At 35.5% G+C, this 22,028-nt stretch overlaps 1 protein-coding gene and 1 pseudogene across 2 annotated transcripts; both read left to right on the forward strand.

Annotated features, from left to right (window-relative positions):
• The first annotated feature begins 655 nt into the window (after positions 1–655).
• LOC133705780 (probable phytol kinase 1, chloroplastic) lies at positions 656–2,206 on the forward strand (annotated as a pseudogene).
• Positions 2,207–14,282: 12,076 nt separating this feature from the next.
• Positions 14,283–19,526, forward strand: LOC133705615 (glucosamine inositolphosphorylceramide transferase 1-like). Of its 2 annotated transcripts, none has more exons than XM_062130911.1 (4): positions 14,283–15,026; positions 15,561–15,683; positions 17,145–17,312; positions 17,552–19,526. In XM_062130911.1, the coding sequence occupies exons 1-4, from the start codon at positions 14,631–14,633 to the stop codon at positions 19,232–19,234; spliced, it is 2,370 nt and encodes a 789-aa protein (XP_061986895.1). In that variant the 5' UTR covers positions 14,283–14,630; the 3' UTR covers positions 19,235–19,526. The 2 variants fall into 2 exon arrangements, with proteins under 2 accessions (XP_061986895.1, XP_061986896.1); XM_062130912.1 differs by lacking the exon at positions 14,283–15,026 and adding an exon at positions 15,054–15,467.
• The last annotated feature ends 2,502 nt before the right edge of the window (positions 19,527–22,028 follow it).

The following is a 22,028-nucleotide window of genomic DNA, read 5'->3' on the forward strand; positions in this document are numbered from 1 at the left end:
AGGTTTTTTCAGTTTTTTATCTTGATTTGTTTTTTTCAGTTTTTATTTCTTTGTTGATTGGTTTCTTGAACACCTTTATCATTAGTTAAAAATAGATCATTTTTTATTATCACTAGAAAAGTATTCTGAAATTTTGGTGGTTGCATTATTTTGTATCATCGAAACTTGGGTTAACATGGGCTATTATATGTTCCTCTCTTTGGATCATACGACATGTTATCGTGCGAAGTTTGATTGATACTCTTAAGAAGAAGAGGTTTCACTTCAACCTGTATCTGTGGATTACTGCTGTGCTCTTTGTCCTGTCATGCATGGGAGTGCAGCTAGCTTTTCTCTTCTTGATTATACATCTGAACTGAAGATAATTGTATACCTATTTCAGTCAGTAAACACATTCGCAGTAGAATATGGATTTTTCGAGGTTCTTAACCCTTTGCGTAATAGGCTCTTACTTAGCATTTGCTCTTTCAGCTTTCTGTAGGTTCTGTTAGTTTTCCCACAGTAGGATGAATAAATGGCTTGTCCTTTCGATTACGCACAGGACGGCCTCGTGGAGGGCAGATGATAATGGCATCAACTTAAGAAAGGTACCTTTAGGCTTCCCATGCCTGAAAAGCAAAATCACCCCTACCCTTTTTACCAGGAAAAATAAAAAACAAAGGAATCATGGCACTCTTATCCTTCACTCCTAGCTGGAGCTTACGGTCTCGTTCTGACTTTTGATACTGTCACTCAGCGAAACCTGATTCAACAAAGTCTCAGCAGAAAATGAGCTCATATAATTTCAGGCTCGCTTTTTGCTGCTTGTTGGCCAATTTTCAGGTATGAATAAATCTTTGATGGGATTTATTTGATTTTGCTGTTTTTTGGCCAATTTTCAGGCACCAATCCTTAGAGGGATTCTTTAAAAACCTCCAGAAAATTTAGTCTTGGTATTATCTTGTGATTTGAATTTTGAGTTTCTCTTGTTTTAACGGCCTGTACCTCAGCTTTTCATAATGTTTGATCCTAGAATAGCACAACAACACAGGCTCGCTACTTTGCTCCTGAGGTACCTCTCGTGAATTGCTTGAGGCTGGTTATACATGGCTTCTCTTTGGTTACTAATGAAGGGCTCATTAAATCTGTCACTCGAGAAGGAGATCCACAGTAAATCCTTTCATTATCTCATTGTTTTCTTGTGGCTGTAATTTTACCCCTCATCGTTTGAGCAAGTAAAGCTCATCTTATGCTGTTTTTTTATTCTTTGCAGGGAGTTGCTAAGATGACCTCTGTATTATGCTGACATTGATCTTATGTGCCCTTGTTTTCTGGCCAGTCTCCAACTGGGGTGATCTCAATGGCTATGGTGCGTGGTGGGGATGACAACGTAGAATATTGTGGAGTCCCTGCCGACAGTAGATGACAACGTACTTATTGCCTTTGTTGGTCCGTTATCAAGAAACACTTTAGGTACATCATGAAATAAAACTCAAAATTATAAGCTTAGAAAAACTCAGATGCATTATAAAAAGGCCCAAAAAAACCTAATTAAATAGGCATGTATCTAACTGGTTTTTAAATAAAAAAAACAAATGAAATTAGTTGATTTGAACTGGTTGGTTGATTCAATTCATAATTTTAAAAAATATAAATTTTAGTTTGGTCAGTTTTTTTACCCAAAACCGAAAATAATCTCTCTGGAAGACAATAATTTGCTGCTTGTCTGTTAACTGGTCTAGATACTAGTTTGAATCTGAGCTTCTAAATGTTTAGCCTGAGAGATGCCTCTTGCCCCAGGGTCCAACACTGGGATGTGATCTGCATATAGCAAATCAGTATTATTGGTCTAGAAAATGGGCCTGCAAGGCTGCAACTGATCAGATTTGAGCCTCTAATTGTGATTCCAGTGCTGTCAATTTTGAGAGACGGCTCTGATTGCCTCTTGGCCCAATGCTACCTCTTCAATATCTCTATCTGCGCACAGGAAGAAGGGAATAAGAGTATCGAATGAGCGCAGTCCGACTGAATTGGTCGAAAGAAGCTCGAAGGACCATTTGGAACGTGCTTTGGCAATTGCATCACATCAACTATGTGATGTTGGTGTTTTTTTAAAAATATATTTGTACTTAAAAACATTAAATTCGATGGTTTATAGGGTTTTCTTCTGTGTTTTTGACATACCATGTTAAAATACACGTGAAGATTTGATGATTTTCGGTACAAATATATTTTTAAAAATATATATGATCATGAAATATTATTACTTTGTTATTGATATGTCGTGGAGATACACATCTTTGTTTAAAAATTAATTTTTTAAATATTAAATTAATTTTTTTGATATTATTATATTTTTTTAATGTATTAATATTAAAAAAAAATTAAAAAAAAATCATCTTAATATATTTTCAAATAAAAATATAAAAAACAATCACTGATACGATACTAATACTAAGTGAGCTCCAGGTAGATAGTGCTGGATAAGATATACACACAATTAAGAATAAAAAATCATCCCATCAAGTAGATGGGACGAAAAACTATTCATGAAAAGAGAGAAAATCTATACAAATAAATTTGTGATTTCTTTTCCCTGTTAGGGATTCAGATGATCTTCTGAACTTGGTTGTATACAACTGACGACTTCTTCTTCTTCTTGTTCTTGAATTACCGGAGGACAAACCGGTACAGAGTGGAATAGGATTTTACTCGATTTTACCTGGGCAGAGAGCATTAGGGGGGGTTCTACATGGTGATAATAGCATTTCTGGTGATATAAAGAAGAACTGTACTATAATATCATATATTTTAGCATATAATAAACCCACATCATGAATAAACAATATTTTGATTCAAAACCACTGAAATTTAAAAATAATCCAAAACCTATTAATTAAATTCTATGTTGACTTTAACAAAGGCAATTAACTATGAAAAATAATTAACTATCCATATTCAAGTTCCATACGGCCTAGATAGGGCAGCCAAAAACCATCAATATCTATCTACAAGACAAGGAAATATTTAGGTTATAAATGTCATAGTGACAGTCGTTATATATATATATAAAGACTAGCTCCACTTCGTATTTCTTTTAAATTATCCAAGATAGACTACCTCCATTTCATAGTCGTGCAACCACCTGGTTTTTGATGGGGCAATTATATATGGAGATGCTTTAAATCCTAATTTTGACCGACCGCCGGCGAGCATATATGTTCAGTCATAGCTCTAATTAAAAGAATTACTTTTGACGACCTAAACGTTGTAAAATACCTTTTATGTATATTTATTGCTAAAGCAGCCAGTAAATGACCGTCGGTGAGCTGCCAAGCAAAATCCATTCTTAGCGCTTAGCATTGGCTATCGAGGGAAGCAAAAGAAAATTCGGCAGTTGACGTCTACTCAACCTCGTGACCAGAAAAGGTGCTGGTGATGCCCAAAATAAGCAAAAGAAACAATTTCATTCATTTCTTTATCAGTCGTCAAGAAGTCCAGTCAATTAGGATCATGTGACTCCAGGGACGGAGCCGAGGAGGCTGGCAGGAGACCCGTAAAAAAAAGTTTTAATATTTTTTTTTTAATTTAAAATCTTAGAGTAAAAACTAGTCCGAGGAGGCTCTGTCCCTGCATACGATTACTTAAACCCTCTTTAACAGTGCCTCTAACAATATTTGTAGCCGTTTCAGTCATATTTTGAAATAATTTTGATACGGTAATTTTAAAAATAATTTTTAAAAATAAAAAAAATTATTATTTTAATATATTTTTAAATAAAAAATATTTTAAATTATAACCATATCATTTTTATTTCCTGCATTATATTCAATTACAATTACAATATCATTCATCATTTTTGTAGTGTGAAATATTTTTTTTTAGAAATGAATTAAAATTATATATTTTTTATTTTTTTAAATTAGTACATCAAAACAATTTAAAAACATATATAAAAAAATTTAATAAAAAAATTTAAATTTTAAAAAACACGAATTAAGTAACATTTCCAAATAAGTTCTGGTTGATTGAATTTTGAAGGGACTCTAGAAGCATGCATGCCGCCATTGCCCTCCATAGAGATAGTGTTTGGATAATTCATCACATGACAATAATAACAATCAAAGCTTTGACTGCATGCGGTCGGCTCTATAAATCATTTTGCGTCGAGAAAGTTGTGAATGAATCTTTATATTGTAGAGAGCAAAATACAACACCGATCCTTCATCCAGGGATAGCGACTAGCTGGAGACAAAGGGTTCTGTCTCCGATATAAGAAGGAAGGGCTCTTTAAATTAGTTTAATTATACGTTAATTCAAATTAAATTTCATTTTAAAATAATTAATAGTATATATTCACATCCATCTTATATATTTAAGAGAATAAATTCCCTAATATAATACCTTCAAATTAAAATTTACAAAAATTAAAAAAAATCTTCCTGAGAAGTTTCGAATTTTGTTTAAAAACAATATTAATATACATCTCACATCGATCTTGTATATATAAAAAAGAATAAATTTCTTATATAATAGCTTCAAATAAAAAATTTATAATTTCTTTAAAGAAAATCTTCCTAATAAGTTTCGTTATTGTTTTTTCCTTTTCCTTTTATTTTCTTCCCGCTTCCACACGTCTCTCGACAATTCCATGTCTCTCCTAATTTTAGATTAATTTCTAATTGGCAACTGTTTTTCCAATACAGAAACCCCACACGCCCGATTCCTTTACTAATTTATAGCTCTCCTTCTCCATGGAATGTTCAAGATGCCTCCAACCTTGAACTTTGCTTTTCTTGGCCCAGAACAAGTGAAAATTCACCTGAATTCCAGTCAAAATTGTATATTACATAATATACTAAAAGTAGTCAATGCTCCTATTATTATTTACATAAACATTAAGTATTACAGATTGCAGCAGTGTAATGACAACTCAATCCTTGATATAAAGAGTTACAAGAGCGATGGGGATGAGTGAGGTTGTCTTTTTGATGAGGTGCATTTGGCATTGAAATGATAATCAGTAAGAAAATAGTCGACTCAAGTTTTGGCAGGGCTGCAAGCCATAGAAAATGGGCACTTGGCAGTGGTGTTGCCCACGCAAGGACACCTGACACTAGGGTTGTCTGGCCCCTGTGGGGGCAGACCTGAGCACCACATGGCGCATGGGCGGCCCTGCCCTTGCGCGGGGAAGACCCAGGCGCTCAGGTGGCTTCAATTAGGGGTGTTCAAAAAAACCGATAAACCGAGTAAACCGATAAAACCGACAAAAAATTAACCGAAAAAACCAAACTGAAAAATAAAACCGATTAAACCGATTAGATTATGTAGAAAAAACCCCGGTTCGGTTCGGTTTTCGGTTTTGTAGTGCAGAAACCGGGTTAGCCGGACCGAATCGGACCGGTTCAAAAAAAGATCCCTAGACTAGGCTAGTATAAATAGAAAAAGTTGTGCCACATCCCTCTCTTCTCTCCGATTTACTCTCCGCCAGATACTTTGTAAACCCTAGCCACCACCCATGTTTCTTCATCTTCATCTCAACACAGCCCCCATCTTCATCTTCATCTCTCAACCTTTCTCACAGCCCCCCCTCCCCACCCAACGTCTTCATCTCTCTTCTCTCTCAACCTTTCTTTAAGGCTTTAAGCACAACCCCCCCTCCTCCCCCAAAGTAGATCTGGTGAACGAACCATCCGTATCTCTTATCTCTCCATCTTTTTGTTCTTTTCTTTAAGTATAGCCGACTAAGCTCATGGATTAATAACCAAATAGCAGCTCTAGAGCCCCTCTCTCTTCAATCTTTATCTCTTATTTTTTTTGTTCCTTTTTACTTTTTTTCTGATTTCTGTAGATCTATTATATATTCATTTCCTATATTTATTTACAAGGTTGTTGATTTGCCATAATATGCTCATGTTGTGATTACTGTAATGGATGTTGTGAGAATTATTTATTTACAATTTCTCTTCGGTTTTATCTATATTTGGTGGGGTATTCTTCAGTGGCTGGCAATTTATACAAGATGTAATGCTTAACTGGAAGGCAGTTGGGATGGATCCTATACCCAGGTTTGAAAAAAATGTCATCTACAAGCAAGACTCCTTGTTAAGTGCTTCTAATGATATTCTTAAAACCTACAACTGTGTTGCTAATCTGTAATAGTTTTGTAATTCTCAAGTTGGCAAGGCATTTTTTCATCATATATGGGCTTCTTCATTACATCAAGTTATGGCAACAATATGTGAATTCAAAGCTGTAAAAGCTCAATTTAATGTAAGCTTTTAAAAAATCCAAAACAAATGGGATTAGGTTTCCCGGTTTTTTGCCAAAAAAATCGGATTTAACCGAACCGGATCGGTTCGGTTTGAACCGGTTTTCGGTCCGGTTCGGTTAATATTTTATAAAATTACTATAATTCGGTTCGGTTGATTTTTTAAGTCTAAACCGAACCGAACCGAACCGTGAACACCCCTAGCTTCAATGCATGGGCAGGCGCCACCTGGCGTTTGGGTCTTGGCAAAGGCCCGATTGACTATGATAGCCCCAACACCTCGTGACGTTAGGGCAGACCCAAGCGCCACGTGAAGCTTGGGCGGCTCCAATGCGCAAGGCAAACCCAAGCGCTACTTGACGCTTGGGTCTAGGAAAAGGCCAAATTAGCTATGGCAATTCTAACACAACGTGGTGCTAGGGCTGTCTAAGCATCACGTGGCAAAGGGTAACAAAATATTATTATAATATTATTACTTATTAATATATATGTCTCATATTGATGTTGTATATATAAAAAAGAATAAATTTATTATATAATAGCTTTAAATTAAAAAATTTATAATTTCTTTAAAGAAAATCTTCCTAAGAAGTTTCGTTATTGTTTTTTCGTTTTCCTTTTATTTTCTTCCCGCCTCCACACGTCTCTCGACAATTCCATGTCTCTCCTAATTTTAGATTAATTTCTAATTGGCAAATGTTTTTCCAATACAGAAACCCCACACGCCCGATTCCTTTACTAATTTATAGCTCTCCTTCTCCATGGAATGTTCAAGATGCCTCCAACCTTGAACTTTGCTTTTCTTGGCCCAGAACAAGTGAAAATTCACCTGAATTCCAGTCAAAATTGTATATTACATAATATACTAAATGTAGTCAGTGCTCCTATTATTGTTTACATAAACATTAAGTATTACGGATTGCAGTAGTGTAATGACAACTCAATCCTTGATACAAAGAGTTACAAGAGCGACGGAGATAAGTGAGGTTGTCTTTTTGATGAGATGCATTTGACATTGAAATGATAATCAGTAAGAAAATAGTCGATTCAAGTTTTGGCAGGGCTGCAAGCCATAGAAAATAAGCACTTGGCAATGGTGCTGCCCACGCAAGGACACCTGACACTAGGGTTGTCCGGCCCCTGTGGGGGCAGACCTGAGCACCATATGGCGCATGGACGGCCCTGCCCTTGCGCGGGGAAGACCCAGGCGCTCAGGTGGCTTCAATGCATGGGCAGACGCCTCCTGGCGTTTGGGTCTTGGCAAAGGCCTGATTGATTATGATAGCCCCAACACCTCGTGGCGTCAGGGCAGACCCAAGCACCACTTGATGCTTGGATGGCTCCAATGCGCAAGGCAAACTCAAGCGTTACTTGACGCTTGGGTCTAGAAAAAGGCCCGATTAGCTATGGTAATTCTAACACGACGTGGTGCTAGGACTGTCCAAGTGCCATGTGGCAAATGACAACAAAATATTATTATAATATTATTACTTATTAATATATATGCCTCATCTTGATGTTGTATATATAAAAAAGAATAAATTTCTTATATAATAGCTTCAAATAAAAAAATTTATAATTTCTTTAAAGAAAATCTTCCTAAGAAGTTTCGTTATTGTTTATTCGTTTTCCTTTTATTTTCTTCCCGCCTCCACACGTCTCTCGACAATTCCATGTCTCGCCTAATTTTAGATTAATTTCTATTTGGCACCTGTTTTCCCAATACAGAAACCCCACACGCCCGATTCCTTTACTAATTTATAGTTCTCCATGGAATGTTCAAGATGCCTCCAACCTTGAACTTTGCTTTTCTTGGCCCAGAACAAGTGAAACTTCCAGTCAAAATTGTATATGATCAGCATTTAAAATCCAAGCCTGCCGAATGCACTCTGAATTCAAACATCCCACGGAGTATGCTTTATATAGAATAAAAAAAAAGTACTTTAAATAAATTTGTTTGCAGCAAAGATCTGGAACATAAGTTTAATTCACAACTAGAAGATTCATTTTCAGAGGAATGTTTCAAGGTATACTCTAAGAAATAATGATTTATTATTCTGACAATATTAATTTAGAAAAGATTTGTCTAAACCCCTTCAAGAGGATAAGTTGTCTTCTTTTCTTCCCCCTTAACAAGTCAAAATTCTTACGTTTGGCATATGATTGTTCCAACTTTGAAGAGGTATAAGGTCTTCCATCCATGATCCAACAGGATTAATTTATGGTTCCCCAGGCAGGCCCCGCCCTCAAAGAGACCTCCCCTACCTAACCTTTTTTTGTTTTTCTTGGAAACCTCGGCATGATGATTCGAGAGGCCGGAGCCAGTTCCATTCAATAGTTAAACCTCTCATAAATCATCTAGAATTCAAGTTGATGGCTCAATGCAATGTCTTGCGCGTGCTAGTCTTGGGAGGGTTTTTTTTTGGGTGGTATTTTCTTATGCTTATCATAGAATTACGAGTATCTTTATTATTTTTTAATTCATAAGAAATAGATAGATATTAAAAGATAAAGAAAAAATATTTTTGAAAATATTATAATTTCCTCTAAAAATACAAAGATAGGTTGTGATGTAGCATAAGCTTAAAATAACAACAAATAAAAAAAAAAACTTAAGAATTTTATCGAGTGAAAGAAATTACCGATATGAACTCCAAGTTCGCAGGTTTTATCTTCTCACGAATAATAATTTTTCAAAAAGTTTACAAAGATTAAATAAACTAAAAATCTTACCTCAACTAGGAAACAAAATAAAAATATGAAATTACAAAAGAAATAAATATAAAATTAAAAAAATAATAAGAAAAATCATAAAAATTGTTAAAACTAGAGTCTTAGAGGAATATTTTCAAAATCCAAATATCAAAGGATTGAAGTAAATATCCAATGCTACTATAAGAAAAATAAATTTAAAAAATTATTGTAAAATTTTTAGCATGATTTAATCATCAAATTAAAAAGTTATGGTTCTTTAAATTATTATTTTGATTTAACATGATTAATTATTTTTTTAGATGTATATATATTGTCCGCTGACTTTTGCTCTGTAGCGTTGTTGCGAACACGAAGGGATGAGATGCCACTGTGGCAATCATGGAGAGAATAATCCACTAGGATTAAATTAAATTGCCTCTTTAATTTGGTGATTGGGAGATTAGCTGTACACATTATTTATTGATTATAATTATTTTATGACACCATAAACTATGAATTTTAGTTCGAAATAAAGTTTTAGGGGGGAGGGGGGATTTTGTAAGTTTTTTTTAGAGTTAAAAACCTAATTTGTTAAAGAAAAAGCTGGAAATAAAAAAAATTGTGGGGCCCGGTACCTGCCAGCCCATTAATTCCGCCCCTGCCTATATTATAATAAATTTAATAGCCTTTTGTATGAATGTGATTAGATTTATGATTTTTCTATCATTTAATTAAATAATTTAATACTTGAAAGATAGGTCACTCCCGGTCTTATCCAATATCCATCACATCCAGAATACTTCATTGGCTGATTAAAATATTTCAATACCTAAAAGCTGGTACCTTTATAGATTTCTTTTATTTATTTATTCATTTGAGATATACTTTGTTTATTTATTTATCGTTCATTTCTTTGAGGGGAAAGATGTCGATAGTTGGTTGTTTTTGTGTTTTATTTTTTTAAAAAAATATTTATTATTATTTTAATTATTTTAACATGTTTGTGTCAAAAATAAATTTTAAAAAATAAAAAATATATTATTTCAAATTATTTCTAAATACTTTTTTTTTACATGTATTGCCGAGGTGTGTTATGAAAATTGGTTAATTATGTTAGATTTGTTATTTTTACTGGTGATGTTTGATTAATTGAGGATTTTTTTTACTTATAATCTGATTATTTGAGCTGTTTATTTCATTCATTCAAAACCTTTATTTATACATAAAAAATATATTACCAGATAATCTTACATGTTAATTAATAGACTAAATCCTCATAATATTAGAATCTATAAAATAAAAAAAATGTTTTCTTAATTATCAAATTAACCCATTAAATTTTTATTTTTTTTATATATAAAAAAAGTATGAATAACTAATTTTATATCTCTTCAACTCATGCGAAACTTAAAAAACACTTGGAGAATCACTCAGCACGTATCAGCACGTCGTCTAATTACCGCATCCCATGCGCAACACGTTGTAGTTTTGTAGAGGTGGGACCTACGTACAAATGTTTTGATGGCTCGTCAACTGGATATGCCAATAACCCTAAATCCAAATATTATCTTTCACATAATCGCCCGCGACAGTGAAGGAGGGAGGACCTTTTGTATCTTCCTTCACTAGATGCGAACAGATTGGCTCACGCCCCCACCGTAGTCTTGAAACGTCCACCGGCTCTTTCAAGCTTCTGAACTACATTTGACAGAGTAAATTTCTGGGAAATTTCTCTCTTTAATCTCTTCGTAAGTACCAATTAATGTTAGTTCAGAAACGTCCTCTCCTTTATCAGCAATGGTGGAGCTAGTTAGGTACTGGGAAGGAGACAATTAACTCCTTTAATCTTTCGTACTCCTCGCTTTAGTTGTTACACAATTCAATTTTTCAAATTAAAAAAATCTCCTGATCGGACTTATTAAAAGAAAATGCTGTTGATCTCATCTCTTACTTCCAGCAGGAAGAAAAACTTTAAAGCATGAGATCTAGTCAAACCAGTACAGTAGTGATGGGCAAGAAAAGTTAGCATCCTCCACCCCACCCCACCCCACCCCACCCCACCATTTTTTTATACATCAAAAGCCGTTTCCAATGAACCCAACTGGATAATAAATAAAGGGAAAAAAAAAGCAAGAACTCAGGTGGTCGAAAGCTGGAGAGGAGGCTGGATTCAAAATTGGCCGCGCCAAAAGGCACTTCCCCAGGCGACAAGGAACATAGTTTAGGGTTCTTAACTAGTATGATCTTCCTCGAATATAACCTGGTGCGAAAACAACATGCTCTACGACTTTGTTAATTAATTTTGTTTTGATATCTGTACAGGGAGCTGGATAATGAACCAAAAACAAAGTGTCATGGCTTTGTTTTTGGCTCCTCAATCAATCTGATGATTGGGACTTATTTTTCAAACTTAATTTTAATTTGCAAGAGCTTAATTGATCACAATTTTTTTGGAGTAGAGTACATAAATAAAACCGAATTATGCATGTTTAATGGGAAAAAAATCACAGCAATGAGTATTTATCAACTTTGCTGCTTCCCTTTTTCTAGAAGCGCAAATTAATTAACACCGTGGGCCCCACGTTAAATTCAGCCATAAACCCCTATAACTCTAAACCCTAAAATTCCAGCTACGAATTTAATTCCTTACCAAACATGTTCATCGTCATCCAAACATGCACCTGCACTTCAAAACATCAGACCACGACCAAATCCACGCGTAGCTGAGCTCACCCGCTGTCCTTCTCGGGCCCACCTGATAAACGTGTCATTCAAAGCATAATAATACTTATTATTTGTTTACAGTTATTTTTTAAAATAGTTTTTATTTAAAAATATATTAAAATAATATTTTTTATTTTTTTAAAATTATTTTTAATATCAGCATATTAAAAATTTATAAAAAATAAAAAAATATTAATTTAAAATAAAAAAATAAATATATTTTTAAAACATAACAATAAACAGGTTAATATCCGCGACTGCAAAAGTCCGTAGAATCTCCGAAACCGCCTGCCCCTTTGTCGTGACATTTTCTCTGTACACTCCTCGGTTTTTATTTTTTTTAATATATATATATATATATATATATATATATATATATATATATATATATATATATTACACACACACACACACACAATGACACGATGCCAAAAGAAGACTGCCCATCTAAACAAAAAGTAAAGAAGGGTCAATTTGTACAGTACTGTGACAGAAGAAAAAAGAAAATTTGAATTTGAACAATGGTGGACGGACGTGCTCCAGCTGTATTTTTCAATTAAAAAAACTGATCCCATGGACTCTCAGCCATTCAAGTTTGAAACTACTACTTTGTGGTCCCGTCGATTTAAGTTCACATCCAATGGTATTTTTTCTTCCTCTATTTCATTTTTATATATTTTCTTCCCTAATAATACATAGTATTTTTTTTTTTTATAACCCGGGATGTTCGGGCCAGCTTGTGCGTATCACGACTATTTCTCGGGTCTATTAAATATCTTGCAAGTCCAGCAAACAAGTAAAGCATCACGAGAGTGACAGACATATATATAAAAAATCAAACTCGAGATATTGGGCAAGATAAAGCCTTATCTGTTGACTACTGAGCTAGACTTTAAGTGCCTAATACATAGTATCTTTATTACTACATGTGATGTTTAATTTTGTGGTGTTTTCGTAGCGTATTTTTCTTTGTTCAAGATTTTTGTTTCTTTTCTCCCTTCCTTTTCAAGAATTTCTTTTACTGTCATAAAAATCTCATGTAATTTTTTGCTAACCAATCAACCTTCGGTTTTTTATATGAAAAAATGGGCGTCAGGTGATTAATTAGTGATAGTGAGCTATTAGTGGATTTCTGAAAAATAATGTAAAGCGTTTTTTTTTAATTATATATTTATTAGATGTTTTTAATATGGTATGCAAATCCGTTTTGGTTATCTGTATATAAAGATTTTATTTAATATTTATATTAATAACCACTTTTAAAAGTATATTTTATTTAAAAATTAATTTTTAAAAAATATTTTTACACCGCTATTGCTGAAGAATTCTCTTTCCTCGTTTTCAATCAAATGAAATTTCTACCCTCACTAAGAAAAATAAATAAATAAAGTTCACATAAGAAATATATTTTTCTCTACCCTCATTTTATAAAATCTAAATAAGAAATATAAGCAGTTATAGTATTAAAAATCATTTACATATATAACTTGTAGGATGAGTAGAGAGAATTAAAATTTACATTCAAAATTAATAAAAAAAAATTCATTTATGCAATATTATCCTTACACTCTCAGATCTCGTCATTCAAATTCACATGCGGCTGGTGGTTAATAGTAAGCCCAGTGAGATTGAGCTTTGGATTGTTTGTTCATGCTGAAAAACATGGAAAACCAGTAACAGCCCCTTCACTGTCAAGTGCAGCTGCTGGGTGTATCGCATGAAATCTATTTTTTTTCGTAAATTGGATAAACTAGATCATAAATTATCGTATGAAATCAACCGAAATCTATTGTATCTTCATCTATTTTTTTTTTCAAATTAAAACTCGACTTCATGCTCACGTCGAGGATTTCCCAAATCAAGCGGCTGACTCAGGCATGGGTGACCTGGTAAATAAGGCCGTGGTGATCTTAATTATCCGGGATTCCTTTGGAAACCGGGTTTCTGGTTTTCACCGCTAAATAAGACGATGGCCGAATCAAGTGGAATCTGGCAAGGACTTCCCTTTGGCTTTGGATATGGATTTTTAATCAGATTATTATGGAATCGGATAGCGTGGAAGCTCTGGAGTGCATCAACGAAGGAATATAGTTTTGATTCACGGTTTTTTTTTTTTAATATAAAAAAGATACCAAATAAAAAACTGAATTTTAATTAATTTATACTCTACTCTTACCAAAGGTAAAAGCTTTAATATTGATATAAATTCTAGCTATTATCTCGATCAAGTTCTACTCTCATCGTGGAATTTCTTTTTCAAGAAAATGCTAAAAAAGTAGAGATTTCTTTTTTAATATTCATACGAATTTCTTTTTAGTCTCATAAAGTTTTAACCTTTACCCTGTTGTGACAGTTTTTCCTTAACTTACAAGGAAGTAATCACCTTTTATATCTCAATGACTTTCCACATGTCAAATCTTAACCCTCACTCTTGTCACCAAAAGCCGCGAGTGGACTCAACTCTCCAAAATTCGCAACCACGCATATCCTTTAATGTCACTGAACGAACCCCATGAAATTTCCACTCTCTAGAAGGACGACAAAGTCTCCTATTCCTCTACATGTACATATACACTGTCTATAAAGAAGCCTTTGTTACATTTTCCATGCACACAACACAAATTCCGCACCCCAAGTTCTAAACCAAAAAAAAAACTTCTGCCATCACCAATAGCTGCTCTCTCTCTCTCTCTCTATAAAATAAGTGCACGCACGACAATCCCAAGAACGAAAGCACTAAAAGTCTAAAACAACAACATTATAAAAACCAAAAAGAAGAAAAGAAAAGAAAAGAAAAGAAAAACATGACCCCACAGAACCCCATAAAAAGGGCCCTTTGAAGTAACTTCCTTCTCTTGCAAAGCCACAAGTTTTTATTTAAAGAAGAAAACCAATGTTATGATTCTAAAGTTTCAATTTTTCCACCTGGGGTTTGCCTAAACTTGCAAATAATCATTCAATTATGGGTGTTTACGAGGCTGGTGGGAATGGCTCCAATGGAACAACAACAGCAACAACTTGTAACTGTTGTGACATGAGCTTGAGGTGTTGGTGTAGATGGAAATGGGGGAATCATCAACAGCAGCAGCAGCCGCAACAAAATCATCACAATTTGTTGCACCAAAGATTGGTTTCTCTTGTATTTTCCTCCGGTTTTATGTTCTTTTTGGGGTGTTTGGTCTTGTATGGATCTATTGGTATGTTTTATGGTTGGCTCGTGTTTAGTAAACCTTATTCACGTAGCTCAAATGTTGGTGTTGGGTTAAACTCACTTGGTTGTCAAGAAGACAACGAGGGTTCTTGGTCTATTGGTGTTTTTTACGGTGATTCTCCTTTCTCTCTCAAACCAATTGAAGCTGTAAGTTTTTTTTTCCTTACACCATTATTTTATTTTTATTTTTTAAGTTTTTTTTTTCTGTTTTGTTCACATTTATGTATTAGCAGAGAATGACTGTGATTGTTTTTCACCTGTGTTTATGGGGTTTTGGTTGATGTTAGGGTCTAGTCTTTGCCTTTTGTAAAGTGGGTTTTGGTGGCTAATTTCTTACTTTTTCGTCCAGTGGATGTCATCAAGTTGCATGTTGTCTTGATTTGTTGCTTTTTTTTCAGTCAAGTATTTCTTTTTCTTTTTCCTTTTTCTTTTTCTTTTATCAATGGCTGTTTCGAAATTGCAAGTTTTTTGCTTTTATACTCTATCTCATTCATGTTAGAATTTATTGGTTTATTTACTGTTCTTGAATAATTTTTTAATTCTTTCAGTTTAATTGTTTTTTGTTCATTTCTTGCTCGTGGGATGAAGGTGAATTTTTTTATTTTTTTCTTCCATATGCATATATTGAGTTGTATCATCAACTTGCGGTGATTCTGATTCATTGGTGGAAATGGGCAACAGATGAATGAATGGAGAGATGAGGGTGTGGCATGGCCGGTTGCTAACCCTGTTGTCACTTGTGCTTCGCTTTCTGATGCTAATTTCCCCAGTAATTTTGTTGCCGATCCTTTTCTTTATGTTCAGGTAATTATTTTATTAACTGGATTCATTTTGATACTTTTTCAGAAATCTCTTCTGGTTTTGTGTGTATAACTTTTGTTATTGTTTTGTTTGCTTTTTTATCGAATGTCTAAATGTTCAGTTATTGCATTTAGGAACTTGGCAATAGTACCAATGAAAACTATATTTAAATCTTATCTTTGTCCTTTTCTATCTGGCATTTGGTGTTTTCATGTCTGGAATGAGAGCTGCAAGTTATTGCTTCTCCAATCTGCAAATGCAAGGAGGGTGTGTGTGTGTGTGTGTTATGAATATGCTTATCAATTTGGTCATTGAGCATGTAAATAGTCAGGGGCCTGTGACAGAAAAGTCACTAATGCATTTTGCAAATTGGTGAAAGAGACCAAACCTGTGCCACTGCTCTGATGTCTTAAGGGCCAATAACTTGTGGGTTTACTGTTTTTTTAGTTATCTCAAGCAACCCCATGGTTAGAGATAGGGAGCTCAATGCTGTAATCCAGACTCTGGTACAAGCGTTCATCTTTATATTGTGTCATGTTTTCTAAATCCTAGTTAAATGGCTTGATGAAAGCTCTGAGGATAAGCATTTGTAAGAAAAGATGAGGATAGATAAAGATGAATTTTGTGGTCAGGGGAAGCCCTTTATAGAAATCTGCAGATGCAGGCAGAAAGCTCTTTTCTGGGTTAGAAAGCATTTTGTGAACAGTATCAATACCTAATAATTGTTCCATCTCTGCCTTATGGGTGCTTCTTGCATGTGGATATGACTTATGGTGAACATAGTGTTATTGTTTTATGCTGGAGATTAGTTAATGGTATATCTCGTGGTTTTATTTTCAAAAATATTTACTGCTGAAATCTAAGATATTTCTAGGTGATTTGGGACCAACATGATTTATTTTCTTGGGAGGAGTGGGTGCAGGGATTTTTTTTCTGGAGAGAAGTTACAGTGCTCTTTAGCTGCTTTGTTGCTTCAGATTTTTCTAACTGTTACATGCAAGGATGAGATCACTGTATACCTTTAGCATCGTAAATTTAGCTTGAAGTATGGGTATTTATGAAGCAGGGGATTTTGACTATTTTTTATTTTATTTTATTTGGGCTATTTTCCATTTTGAAGCAAAATTGCAAGGAAATCCACTAAAAGCAAAAGTTTTAGCTTAAATTTTAAAACTCTTTAGATGTATTTTGCTGTGGTCAGTCTGATTTCAAGCATCAAACTGCAGGATTCAAATTGCAAGTCTCCAACACTGTTAGGTGCTCTCATATGGTACGGGCTGTGTTTCTGTGTGCACACACATGCACATGCCTGTCTAAGAACTTTGTATTTCACCCAAGACCAAATTCTTTACTTTCTAGCATGCTGTTCTTGAAATAATCTGTTAAGTGTCAGAAGTTCTTTTATCATGGTAGCTCCCTATCTTGAAATCAATCTTGTATGTCTACTTATATTGAATTGAGCAGGGGGATACGCTTTTCCTATTCTATGAAACAAAGAATTCAATTACCATGCAAGGAGATATTGCAGTTGCAAAGAGTACGGACAAGGGAGCGACATGGCAACAATTGGGCATTGCGTTGGATGAGGACTGGCATCTATCTTATCCCTATGTGTTCAACTACCTTGGTCAAGTAAGATAACTATTTCTTTGCAAGCAATCATGCACCTACAACTGGTCACTTGTAAACTGTTTATCCTGGAGGTCCTGTACATAACATGAGTACTGGACCAACCAATACTTGCAAACTAACTTGGAAAACTAGCTGGGTAATCATTAACCATTTGATTAGCTGGAAAGAAAAAAAAAATCTAACTGCTGTTACTGTTGGTATGCAGCTTGAATCGTTTCCTTTATTACTGTTTCTTGCAGATATATATGATGCCTGAGAGCAGCCAGAAAGGGGAACTTCGCCTTTATCGAGCACTTAATTTTCCATTGCAGTGGACACTGGAGAAGGTTCTTATAAAAAAGCCCCTAGTCGATTCTTTTATCATTAATCATGCTGGAATATATTGGCTTTTTGGTTCAGATCACAGTGGTTTTGGAACCAGGAAGAATGGGCAGCTGGAAATTTGGTATAGTAGCTCACCACTTGGTCCTTGGAAACCACACAAGAAGAACCCTATTTATAATGTTGACAAGAGTGTGGGAGCTAGAAATGGAGGCAGACCATTTGTGTATGATGGAAACCTTTATCGTGTTGGTCAAGACTGTGGTGAAACATATGGGCGACGAGTTCGTATCTTCAAGGTTGAAGTTCTTACCAAGGATGATTACAAAGAAGTTGAAGTTCCCCTGGGATTTGAAGAGCCCAATAAGGGACGCAATGCTTGGAATGGTGCACGCTATCATCATCTAGACGTGCAGCATCTAAGTTCTGGTAAATGGATAGCTGTCATGGATGGAGATCGTGTGCCTTCAGGAGATCCTGTCCATCGCTTTATTCTTGGCTCGGCTTCACTTGCAGCTGTCACTGTTGTTGCTGTAGTATTGGGTGTGCTACTTGGAGCGGTTAAGTGCATTATTCCTCTCAGCTGGTGTGCTCACTACTCAGGGAAGAGAAATAATGCTCTCTTGGGTCGGGAAAGGTCAAATTTGTTTTCTTCAAAGGTGAGACGGTATTGCAGCCGACTGAACAGAGTTCCCTTGTCTGTTCGAGGAAAAATAAAACCTAATGCTTGGGCTGGAAAATTGGTGTTAGCTGTAACTATTGTGGTTGGAGTTGCATTAACGTGCACAGGTGTTAAATATTTCTATGGAGGCAATGATGCTGAAGAAGCTTATCCATTAAATGGTCACTACTCTCAGTTCACTTTATTGACGATGACCTATGATGCGCGGCTCTGGAATTTGAAAATGTATGTGAAACATTATTCAAGGTGTTCTTCAGTTAAAGAGATTGTTGTGGTTTGGAACAAGGGCAGACCTCCCAGATCAAGTGATCTAGACTCAGCAGTGCCTGTTCGGATCAGAGTAGAAGACCAAAACTCACTGAACAATCGGTTCAAGAGAGATCCAATGCTTAAAACCCGAGCTGTTCTTGAGCTTGATGATGATATCATGATGACTTGTGATGATATTGAACGGGGATTCAATGTATGGCGTCAACACCCGGATCGAATTGTTGGCTTCTATCCTCGACTTATTAGTGGTAGTCCATTGAAGTATAGGGGTGAGAAGTATGCCCGACATCATAAAGGTTATAACATGATTCTTACGGGGGCAGCTTTCATGGACCATACAGTAGCTTTTGAGAGGTACTGGAGCAAAGAAGCTAAGGCAGGAAGGGAACTAGTAGATAGATACTTTAACTGTGAGGATGTGCTTTTGAATTACTTGTATGCAAATGCAAGCTCCTCCCAGACTGTTGAGTATGTGAGACCAGCATGGGCAATAGACACATCGAAATTCTCTGGGGTTGCAATTAGCAGGAATACAAATGTGCATTACAAGATACGAAGTAATTGTCTCCTGAAATTTTCAGAGATCTATGGAAGTATAGCTGGCCGAAAGTGGGAATTTGATGGGCGTAAGGATGGTTGGGATTTATAGTGATACCTAAACTTGATAGCAGCTCGCTTGCATTTTCTTTAATCTCTGTTCATCATCTCTTGCTCTTACAGTAAATTCTTGTCGTCGCAATCTCTAGGTCTCACCCCTCCTGTGAAGATTTTTCTGTTGGGGAACTTTTAGCTTCGATATCTTTGTTTGGCAGGATGTAAATTAGTTTATCGTGTTATTACCTTTTCATCAGAGTTGTTTTGGGATTTGTACATTAGCGTCATCCAGTTTTTTCCTCCTTGCGTTCTTAATGAAAGTTATCAGATATATACTTCTTGGCAAACATGAAACTCTTCCCTTCTGTCTCCGATTTTTCTCTTTGAGAATTGTCCTTATATTTTCCATTTATCTAAGGGAAAAAGATACACGTGAAAGGTAAGCTCCAACCACTGCAAACTGAAGATCATTGGTCAGCTGAAGACATGGTAATCGATTACCATTCAGTGATACTGGACTGGAGATGTTGGTCTTTTGAAGGTTCAACTGAAAGTCTCAAACTGAAAGGGGTTAATTGATTCCTTGGACTGGCGATGCACTTTGAAGGGCTCATGTTTTTCTCACAGGGATAAATTGCAGAGGCAAAGACAACTCAGGGCCAAAAGCAACAGAGCTTCACCCCCGAGAACCCATCTCAGATACGAAACAGTGGTTCAGGGCATCAGGGATTTTCGTCAGGCAAGGTACATGTAGGGCCCGTGACCCGTCAAGAATGGTGCTTGAAGTTGGAAGTTATGCCAAAATATAGCTAAAGGCTTTCAGATCCAATGCTGCTTTTGAATAACACAGGCTTCTTATGGAACGCAAAAAAAAAAAGGTGGTGGTAATGTCCCAATCCTTGCAGTGGAGCTTGAATTAGTGGGAATGATCAATCAACTGGTTGAGGTGATTGTATACGTGACACTGGTTTAATGAAGTCTTCAGACAATAACTTTTCTCAAAAGTATGACCATCATAACCAGTATCAAGCTTCGAACTGTGTCAATAGAAATACAATTTGCAGCTGGGTTTGTGTAATTGTCCAGATTCAGACCATTGGCGTGATTATCCAGTCCATCAAACACATGTGGTTTCCATTATGTATGATAGGCCATTGATCTGGTCATGGGTGCGAATTTCAGTGGTCTTGAATTGATCCCCAGAATTCGTCGAGTACACATACAGAATATCAACCACAGTTTATTCTTTGTGCCAAGATCATTTCATGAGCTGATTACAAACCACGTACGTGCCAAGAACCAAGACTCTTTCCTCGAACTTTCAAAAAGGAAACTAGCAGAAGTGAATCATTCACCTGGTATTCATGCTGGTGTCTCATGTCCACGTGCATGCATGGGCAATATGATTGATAGCTTAGTACATCATTTTCCTCATCTGGAGATGAAAATGGCATGCATGGTGTGATCGAGGGAATATGCATGTCATCGACCACCAGGACAAACATGGGCTAAAGTCTCTGTCTGATACAATTGGTGAGCCCACAAGACCAAAATGAACTACCACTGCAACCACTCTCATAAGCAGCCCTTAAACCAAGACCACAACTCACACAAAAATGGGCAGCTTGCACGCTTTTGGGGCCTACCATTTATGCACAGCTTGCCTTGCACTTTCCAATTTACTGGCACATCCTTGCCCGTCCTGGTCAAATTGTTGATGTAAAGGTATCCAGTCAAATGGCTAGCTGGGTGTGACATGATTAGACCAGCTTTATCCAAAATTATCATTGCTTCCAGATTGATGACAAGTCCCAAATCATCCCAAAGGGCCTCGAATCAGATACTCTCAGAGAGACTGAAAGAGGCATGGGTGCACCGAGCCACCAAGGCTCGTCGGCCAACAAAAAAACTTGTACCATTAATACATGTATGCATGCATCTGCGCACGCACATACAGCAAGAAAATTAAATGTTTTAGCCATGTTTGTTTCGTTATTTATTAGGGAATTTGGGGCGTGGATAAAGATTCAGTAAACAAGATTGAAAATCCATTTAAAATAAATCTAGGATTATTTCAACAGCACAAATATGTATCTGTGACAGGGAACACAGCACAGCTATTTTCGCACATGATTTTTTTCTCCAAAAAAGCGACACCGATGCTTGATACTCCTCTTGAATTAAAAAGATTTGCTAATTTCATAGAGATTTTATTTTAAAATCACTTTCTGGAAATTCTTATCCATTGAACAAGTGAATATCACTTGTGAGTTGTGGGATCTACATATTCTATGGTTGAGATTTTTAAGAAATTATTTGAGGAGGATTTTCGATAATATTAACAATAATCAATTATAAAACTATGACAATTCTATGTCTTAATCCATGCATTTCTCGTAGCAGTAATCTTGTTTTATGAGCTGTCCCCTGCCCCCAAGCCCCAGCTAGGAGTCTTTAATTATTAGTGTTGTTAATTTTCTTGTGTTTCTCCTAGCGCATTGACCAAACTAGGAATTGTCTCACAAGTTACAAATGATGTTAATGTGTTGCAGAACATATATATATATACATTTTAAGAAAATAATATTATTTTAATATATTTTTAAATAAAACATATTTTTAAAAATAATCTCTGTTACATTAAAAAATAATAATATAAAACATCTACGCTGGTAAGGATATTCGTGGCCATTTACTTGTCTATTTCTAACTACAAATTAATGATCATTCCCTTTGACTTGTACAAGAAAACTGAACATTGTTTGGTCCGAAGACAATTCCTCGGTGATACAAGTATGTTCGTTATTACGGATAATATTTTTAAAAAATATTTTTTAATTAAAAATATA

The sequence above is a fragment of the Populus nigra genome, chromosome 10 (genome assembly GCF_951802175.1).
Source record: "Populus nigra chromosome 10, ddPopNigr1.1, whole genome shotgun sequence".
In the NCBI taxonomy this organism is placed as follows: Eukaryota; Viridiplantae; Streptophyta; class Magnoliopsida; order Malpighiales; family Salicaceae; genus Populus; species Populus nigra.